The sequence below is a fragment of the Pezoporus occidentalis genome, unplaced genomic scaffold, assembly GCF_034315485.1.
Source record: "Pezoporus occidentalis ecotype Australia unplaced genomic scaffold, CSIRO_AGI_Poc_V1 ctg54, whole genome shotgun sequence".
NCBI lineage: Eukaryota > Metazoa > Chordata > Aves > Psittaciformes > Psittacidae > Pezoporus > Pezoporus occidentalis.
Window position 1 is genome coordinate 2,928,907 of NW_026915877.1, and position 9,576 is coordinate 2,938,482.

Consider the following 9,576-nt stretch of genomic DNA (forward strand, 5'->3'; position numbering starts at 1 on the left):
CCCAAAAAAAAGGTTTTAGTTATTTTGACAGGTCACTTACAAATGCATGGTAAATTGTGGATGGTAATGTCTGTCAGGGAAAGTACCTCAAGTACCTCTTGTACTCATTATTGTGGTATTAATGTGGTTTGTGTTCTTTGTTTAAAGGACAAACAGTCATGGCAGAATGAATATGAAATTTACAGTTTACCTGGGATGAAACATGACAATATTTTGCAGTTCATTGGCGCAGAGAAGCGAGGCACTAGCATTGATGTTGATCTCTGGTTAATTACAGCCTTTCATGAGAAGGTATGTTTAATTCTCAGCATAATAGCTCTTTTATTTTGTGATTATGGCCTTAGAAATTTCTTACGAATGTGAACTTGAGACAGTTAAGAAATAAAATTTAAAAGAGTGTTTGCTTACTCTTAGCTTGTCTCCTTTCATTGGCTATGAGGAGATGCTGGATTTAAGAGGCAATGTTATTGAAACAAATCATTCTACCTTTTTGCTTTTTAGAACATGTATTTTTTAATATTTCCCATCTAAACATATATAAATTCAATAAACTGCATCTTGCAGAGACTTTGTTTTTTTATTTTTATTTTACTTGTGTTAGTTGATTTGAGTCTGTAAGAGTGAAGTAATATGTATCCATTCTATCGTTATAATCATGGTAAGAAACATTAATAAATATAAAACAGTGAACATATTCTTAATATATTTAATATATATTAGCCGCCTAGATTTTTTTTTTAAATGCATACAACTGTCACAGAGTTTTAAGTACAAAAAGAGGTGGGAAGCCAAGACACCCTAACTTAAACTTAGCAGTGGCACAGCAGGGAGGCTTTAGGATGATGTTACCTGTAGCAGATTGGAGAAAATAGGGACATTTTAATGCATTACGGTTAGGTCATAGATCATATTTTTAGTACTGAATGTTAAATTCTTCATCCTCTCATTTTTGTCCCACTTATGCCTCTGCTCTAATAATTTAGAAGACTAGAACTATGCAACCATTTACGTTTTTTGACAGATCTCCATGATAAGTAGATAATAACAAACTAATTTGCCTTTCTGAAAGGTCTGTAAGAGTTTAAAAGAAAATGCTGTTTCTGTTGGAAAGATGGCATCTGAGATAACTGATGGAAAATAGGATTTTTAGTTTTATTTTTGAAGTATAGCCTCTACACTTTGACAGCTCTTTGTTAATTTTTCCCTTTTGGCTTTTCACACAGCAACATGTGACACAGTGACATCTCACAATCTGGATAATATGTAAATCTGTGAAAACGTGTGTATAGAGTGCGCTATAGAAGTGACTCTGAAGAGAAGAGCTTTACGTTGAATATATTTTACTTTATATTATCACTTTATTCAGAGTGTATGTTTCACTCTGAAACTGTGTTGTGAAACTGGAGTTTACTGTTGTTGATCCACAAGAAAAGACAGGCTATTAAAGCTCCTAAAGAATGGTTGTACACAGTCCAGTAAGATTCTTGAAGGTGAATCTAACCTGTAATTTCCTGTTCCTGGAAGATGATAAATCATGCTTGTAAAAACAGGGTTCTCTTTATAAAGAGTTAAAATGTCTAAAGTCTAGCTCCCATTTCTGACACAGCTGAGTGCAGTTCGTTGTCAAGTGTGCCACTGTACTTGAGCTCACTGCACTTTTTGCTTGTAGAGCTGATGTGTAAAGCCACCTTGATTCTATTCATGGACTAGAGACAATGCAAAAGTTATTTTTTTGTTGTTTAAACTAGCAGTTGTTTGTGTATGTATGTGTATAATTACATGATTTATCAGAAAACAGAGAAAGGCAGCCAGGTGCATTGTGTTCCTCAGTGATGGAGGCCAACTAGAATTTTTGTTTATGAGTAGATGAGAATGAAATTGGTCCTGTAATTGTTGATATTCTGGTTTTGCTGTTTTTTTTCCATGCAGGGTTCATTAACAGACTTTCTCAAGGCTAATGTGGTTTCTTGGAATGAGCTCTGTCACATAGCTCAGACTATGGCTAGAGGCTTGGCTTATCTTCATGAAGATATACCAGGGCTAAAAGATGGACATAAGCCTGCCATCTCACATAGGTATAGTATATGTAAAATGTTTTCAGGTGATTGTTAGTATTCAACTTTGAGCTAAAGGATGTGAAACATGGATAGAGAGGAAGTATTTACATGATTACTCCCTGATACCTTCCTTCCGGAATTGTTGAGAGCCTCGTAAGAAAAGCCTGCTCAGCCTAAACAGAAATCTAGCTGATGGTTTATAGACCTTGATGTGGTGATTGTGATAATGTCACAATTTCATTTTCTATACAGTTAATTAAGTACCCTATGTGGTATATGAAATAATTAGCATTATAGCTATCTGAAACAACTGAAACACTTAACATACTTAACTTTAGATGATACTGAGTGCTTCAAACAGAAACTGTTACTGTAAGCATGTTATGCCTATTGTTGATTGTAATTGCTAGTTGTTTTTTTTTAAATGAGGTAAATATAGAACACTAGAGCTGAAATGATAGTGGTAACCAAATGAAAAGATGGAGATACAGAGTAAGAGAAATACAGATTTTGCAGAATTTGTAATGTCATGGCAAAACTGCTTGACGGATGGTAAAGGAATGGGGGGGGGGGGGGGGAGAGGTGTAAAAGGGGAGGCAGCGGTACACACAGGACAGATGGCAATCTGTCCATTGCCTTTTCTTTCTGCAGGAGATGATGTATCTCCTTGCTAGAAACAATGACAATTCTTTTTTTTTTTTCCAAAGTGTTTTGTCTTGTGTTATTTAAACAAACAAAATGTAGTTGTAATAGAAGCCTGCAGTAACTCTTTATTCTGTTTCTGTTCTTAACATGCTTACAAATCTGTGTGTATTTTAAGCATTAAGTGATAGTTGCTGTCTCATATATTTCCATAAGAATAAAGTTGTGCAAATGTACTCCTAGGTTTTATTATCATTCTCTTATTATTATTTTGTTGTTTAAATGGAATGCTTATCTATAACTTTATTGCCTTTTGCATTATAACATTTTGGGGTTTATTGTTTTACTTTTTTCTTAGAACTTTATGTATTTCATGCTCTAGAGCTCAATATTTATATTTTTTTTTTCCTTAACTTGAAAGGGACATCAAAAGCAAGAATGTGCTGCTGAAAAATAATCTTACAGCTTGTATTGCTGATTTCGGTCTAGCTTTAAAGTTTGAGGCTGGAAAATCTGCAGGGGATACACATGGACAGGTAAACACTGATTTATTTACATAAATGTTACAACCGTTAACTGCATGTGAATGGAAATCAATAGTTCAGGTGTTCTTCATGCACAGGATACTGTATCATCAACCTGACCTTTAAGGAATCTGATAATTTATGTTTTCTTCTCACAAGCTACAAATGAAACAGTTTAGATAATTACAGATCAGAGCCTTCCCCCCATCTTATTACATGGCCTCTGTCTTTCCCCTTGTTTTGGTTCTTAGTAGAGGATTTGGTCTATTTGCCATCTTTTATTCATTGTTCTGAAACACTGTTCAGAAACTGAGGAATGACACTGGCAGCCAGTTTCTAACTTTCTGACGTAGCAACAGTCACTTCCCTAAAATGACAACAGTACTACTAATCAAGCACTGGTCATGCAAGGAAGCTGTTTTTGTACCATGTACCTTTAAAATAACAGACTTGAGCTTAGAGCATTATAGTTTCTGGAAAACAAAGTATGTTTAATTTTATGGAGAAGGCCACAATTCATTGTTGAGTGACAAAAAAGCCATACAGTAAGATTATAAAACCTCAGTAAAACTGCTGAAGAGAAACATAGCTATTTCTGCGAAGGTTTAAATAGTGAAGAAAATCCTGTTCTGGCACCAAACAAGTTCTGATTTATTTGGAGGACATAATTTCATCATTGACTGTAGCCACAGAGAATGGATATCCCTGAAGTTTTAATATAATAGCCAGTTTTGTGCAAGTGACTTCATGTAACTTTCTCAGTATAAATTACACTCTAGTAGCTAGTTTTCCTTTTATTACTGCTCCTGTCACAAGGAGGAACATAAGCACATTTCATGTCCTTATGACATGAAAAAATCACAGAACCATAGAATGGTTTGGGTTAGAAGGGACCGTTAAAGATTGTGTAGCCCAGCCCGCCTTCAGTAAGAAAGCACATCTTCAAGTAGATCAACTGTAGAATGGCAGTGGCAAATACGTTGAATTGTTACACAGATGTCTTATTTTTAAATCTGTTCAGATTTTCCTACTTTGTATCCTTTATAGGGCCCATTCTGTATGATTTTTTCTAATTCCTTTTACTTACACTTGGATATAAGAATACAAGAAACTGCCAAGATTTAGTCCTAAGTGAGGATAACCATGGCTGTTTTTCTAATCTTAGACCAAAAAATGGTGCTGGTCACCAGCATTATTACAACAGTACTAGGTAGTGTGGCAGTAGTGGTCTTGTTTGATTTCTTGGTGTACAAGTTTTTGTGCTTTATTGTCTTTCAAGGTTGGTACACGAAGGTATATGGCTCCTGAGGTACTCGAAGGGGCTATAAACTTCCAAAGGGATGCGTTTTTGAGAATAGATATGTATGCCATGGGATTAGTCCTCTGGGAATTGGCATCACGCTGTACCGCCTCAGATGGTAAGGAACATATTCAATTTGTGTAAATATTTTGTGTAACTTGTGAGAGGTGTATTTAAAGCAGGAAACTGGCAGATGGATTAGATGTATGTAATAAAATTTCATAAGGGTGGTAGTTTTGTGGGGAAGTGAAGGCAACACTGACATCATGTAGTCACTTCATAATTTAGTCTCTTCTGTACTTGGTGTCCCTTGATACATGGATACCTGTTGCATTTCTCCAGCTGGTCATGGTAAGGGAGAGGGAGATTTACTGTGGAGTGCCCCACCTAGTATGTCTGATTTCTTACAAGTTCAGCCTGACAGTTTTAGTGCCAGTTAGTTTATTATTGCTTCTTTTCATAAACAAAAGCTCAGATGAGATTAACCTTAGTAACTGAGATATCCCACCAGCACCTGCTGAAAAACTGATGTCTCCTGCTGTATACCTTAGCGTCTGGAGAACAACCTCGTAGTGCTGCCTGTGGAAGACAGGCATAAACACTTCCTAATGTCAAAGATTGTCAGTGAGGGAATTACAAGGCTGAAAGACATGAAGCATTTTTCATAGGTTGACATATATTTTATTGCAGAGAGCATTGATGAGGTTAACCATTTTCTAGCTGTTCATCAGCATATGCAAGATTCCTCCTTGGCCCTTCATCATAGGAAACTGCTCCTCAGTGCATCAGGAGGTCAGCTGTCAGCAGCAGGACATAGAAAAGTTGCTGTGTCTGGTTTAACCGTAGGTGCCTGAGTGAGCCTGTTTCATGTAGGTTCAGAGCTTCCCTACCCTCCCTTTGTCTTCATTGTCACTGATGTAACATTGGTTCAGCTCATATGATGTCAGAACTTCTCGATAATTGTCAGTAGCTTAAAGATTGAAAATTCAGCAAGGTCTGACAAATCCACAGCTGATACTTGTTAGCTATGGATCCATCACAGGTGTTTTTCTCATAAAGCAGACTGTTGGATCCAGTTTTTGCACTACCAAGAAAAGAAACCCTTTTCAGGTATGCATAGTCTTTAAATTTTGTGAATGGAGATCTTTTTTGGGTGCCCAGAATAAGTTGGGGTTAATCAAGAACAAGGTAAAAGACAGGGCTCAAAACCATTTTTTGTTTGGGAGAAAGTTGCATTTTCAGTACAGTCTGAAGCAGCTAAATTCAACTGAGTAAAGGTGACTGACTCAGTTGGGCTAGTGAGACGAGCTTATGATGGTTGTCATAAGCTCCCTTGCTGGAGCCCAGTGAAGCTGACAGCTGTCTGTGTGAAAATCCAAGATGGGTTGGAGACCTCAGCAGATCAGTGCATGGCCACACTGTGTTTTTCTGCTCCAAGCAGTGCTTTTCTGCTTCAGACATTTCCTCGTGGAGAGGAAATGCCACTGGGGAGATTTTACCCTTTTTAAAATGTTAACCTGTTTACTAACAGGATTGACACAATCTTGCACACATCTCTCAGGCTGCCCCACATTCTGTATTGATTTTTTTCCTGTACTGTAAAACATATGTACATACCTCCTATTAGAGATGTGTCAGAGGTTTCTGGCATTGTAGTTATTACTCCAGAAGGTAAAGGAGACTGCAGTTAAGGAGAGCAGCCTTCCTGAAATACAGCCTGGTGTAGCTCTGCAGTCACAGCTGCCGTTTTCACTCTTCAAATGTGTTTGGGGTTTGTTGTCTTTTTCAGAAGGTGCCTGGTTTGTTTCACTGGCCTCATCCATAGTGTACATTCATTTCTTCTCTCTTCCCTTTAGGTTTTTTTCAGACATTTATCTGAGTGCGTAAAATCTGTAAAGCCTGTAAACCTTGTCCCTCTCATCCAGTTAATGATGACCATTAGGCTTAGCTTGCAACAATAGCAGTTACATCCTGGCCTGTGTGGATTGAAGGAGGCGGCAGCATGCTTCTTTTGGAGAGGGATGCAGCAGTTGCTGTTGCAAACTTGTCTTTTGTAGCATCTGTGGTATTGGTGACACTCAAAAGCGGCGATCGGGCGCCTGCTTGGTAATGAGACACCGCGGGAGCCCGCGCTTGAATGAGGGACGAAGATGTCTCTTCTCCCGGCTGGGGTTTGTTGGCGGAGGTGGGGGAGAAGCCGCGGATCCGAGCGCCCCCCTCCGCCCGTGTGCTCCCAAGGTTTCAGCTGCAGGGGAGCCGGGCCGGGAGCTGCACTCGGCTGCCACACGCCGGGGAGCAGAGGCTGGTGGCTCCTGAAAATGTGCTTGCTTAGAATCCTAGTCACTGCTTGCTGCTAATCTGCCACAGGACGAGCCTTGAATGGCAGTGGGAAGCAAACTGCTCCCGAAGAGTCTCACTGCGGACTGCACTGCTCGGATATCAGGTTTTTGGTTTTTTGTTGTTCTTTTTTTCAAGCAAAATTTGTGGGTTAATTTTTTTTTTTTTTGTCTTTAGGCCCAGTAGATGAGTACATGTTGCCATTTGAGGAAGAAATTGGCCAGCATCCCTCCCTTGAAGACATGCAGGAAGTTGTAGTTCATAAAAAGAAGAGACCTGTTTTAAGAGAATGCTGGCAAAAACATGCTGTAAGTCGTTACACAACCACATTCTGCAGTGTTCTGTCAGGATTTGAATTTCAGATTTTGTTAATCCGGTGTTCTGTTCATACTGCTGCCTTTAAGGAAGAATGTAAGTTTAGTAATTCCAGTAAAAGAATTAAATGGACTGTAAACTGGGATGTTCTTAATCTTAAAATATTCTGAGTGATTAGAGAGTGATTTTTTTTTTTTTTTTTTTGTAATTTTACTTATCTTTCACTATTTTGATGAAAGATTTTTGAGGTTTACTTTTGAATGCACAAGTTAGTATATTTAAGAGCTAATAGCCTTGATTACTACAGGAATGCTGTAAACTGAACACTGCTATATAGGATAAGCAGTGTTGTATGAGAAATATCTGGGATTAGTTAGGGAGGAATTCTATGATTCCCAGGTCTGCTTCATGGCTAGAGACTTGCAGTAACACCACTGCTGATTCCTAGCACTCTTCAAGGGGAGCAGGAGGAATGCAGACCTGTTGGAGCAAGTCCAGAGGAAGCCACGAAGATGTTCTGAGGGCTGGAGCACCTCTCCTATGGAGGCAGGCTGAGAGAGCTGGGCTGGTTCAGCCTGGAGAAGGCTCCAGTGAGACCTTAGAGCAGCTTCCAGTGCCTGAAGGGGGCGACAAGAAAGCTGGAGAGGAGTGGTTTAAACTCAGTATGAGGAAGCTCTTCCCTGTGAGGGTGGTGAGGCCCTGGCACAGGTTGCCCAGCGAAGCTGTGGCTGCCCCATCCCTGGCAGTGTTCAAAGCCAGGCTGAACGGGGCTCTGAGCAACCTGGCCCAGTGGAAGGTATCCCTGCCCATGGGACAGGGTTTGGAACTAGATGAGATTTAAGGTCACTTCCAACCGAAACTGTTCTGTGGAAATGCAATTTTCTATTAAATTGCTAGATTCTGATCACTTCTTAAAACTTGCTGCTAGCTGTGTATACCATTCTTTTTTTACTTCGCTTTGTTTGCCCACAGGGAATGGCAATGCTTTGTGAAACCATAGAGGAATGCTGGGATCATGATGCGGAAGCCAGGTTGTCAGCAGGCTGCGTAGAAGAACGTATCATTCAGATGCAAAAATTAACTAACATTATAACAACAGAGGATATTGTGACTGTGGTCACAATGGTGACAAATGTTGACTTTCCTCCCAAAGAATCCAGTCTATGATAGATAGTTGCACTGGTCATGGAACTGACCACCGGACTCTTCACTGGAGCTGCTAAAGCTAAGGGGACTGCTCACGTCATTACTGTTTGCCGCGTGAGAAGAATGGTAAGTCTCTCTGGAACAGCATTAAGAGGTGTTTTTCCTTTATTTTTTCCCTTCCTCCTCCCAAACATGGATCCCTGAGACTTTCTGCATTCCCTGTGTACACCTGAAGGACACGTGACTGAGAAACGGTGACATGCAGTTAAGGAACTTACATGAAGAATACAGACCTGTTCTGGCTAATCAAGCATTTTAAAAACTGACGCCCGATTTCTTAATACCTGTCAGAAGAGACTAATTCCTTAAATGAACTACTGTTATTTTTTTTAAATCAAACATTTCATTTCAGATTTAAAAAAAAAAGGGTAACTTGTTTTTATTGCATTTGCCGTTGTTTATAAAAATGACTATTGTAATGCGACTATGACACAGCTTGTGAATGTTTAGTGTGCTGCTGTTCTGTGTACATAAACAAAAGTAATCAAGTGGGTTATAGCAAAGAGGCTTCCAAGTATTACTTAACCTCCCTCAACAAGGTATACCTCAGTTCCACCTCTGCTAAATTATGAGATTGACAACACTAACAAAATTTGAATAAATCGATCCGTGTTTTGTAAATGATGTATTGCAAATTCACTGTGTTATTTAAAAAGGGTAAGCTATGCTTTGTGCCGATAGTAAATGGCCATTCCTAAAGCAGTGTTTTAGCCTTTCCTTGTACTAGCTTGTTGTGTATAAAAAAAAAAAAGTGCTGTTTATTGAAACAAAATTTTCCTTCCTCTTTTAGTTTAAAGCTTTTCTCTTACCTCCGCTTCCCAGAGTATCTCATGCATTTATTTAACTGAATACTATTTAGGTTTGCTGTGTCTGAGGAATATTTGAAAACTTAAGCATGACTTTTTTTAATTTTCTGTGAGCTGTGACACTGGAAAGCTCTGAATTCTTGTTCTTTTTTTTTTAAAAGTCTTTTTCCTATTTATGTTTGTGACAAGGTCTGCATAGCATGTTTTCTGTTTCACTAAACAGTATGCAGTGGGTTCTGTATCGCTGTTTCAGGATCACCTCAGGAAGCTCAGTTACCCCAAATTCTTTACCCCTCTGCTTTGAGATCTACTTAACACTTGGTGCCATCTTATCAGTGAGACTTGATGTCATTTGCAGGTGCAGGTTTGTCCTGGAGTCACGTGAAAAA

General features: G+C 39.0%; 1 protein-coding gene across 2 annotated transcripts in view; it reads left to right on the plus strand.

Annotated features, from left to right (window-relative positions):
* Positions 1-9,005, plus strand: part of ACVR2A (activin A receptor type 2A) — a 68,459-nt gene extending 59,454 nt beyond the window's left edge. For both annotated transcript variants that reach the window (XM_062637737.1, XM_062637738.1), the window contains 6 exons: positions 148-291; positions 1,930-2,075; positions 3,121-3,235; positions 4,503-4,641; positions 7,038-7,168; positions 8,148-9,005. In XM_062637737.1, coding sequence (XP_062493721.1) covers positions 148-291; positions 1,930-2,075; positions 3,121-3,235; positions 4,503-4,641; positions 7,038-7,168; positions 8,148-8,342 — 870 coding nt within the window. In that variant the 3' untranslated portion in view covers positions 8,343-9,005. The remainder of the gene's footprint in view (positions 1-147; positions 292-1,929; positions 2,076-3,120; positions 3,236-4,502; positions 4,642-7,037; positions 7,169-8,147) is intronic.
* Positions 9,006-9,576: the final 571 nt, after the last annotated feature.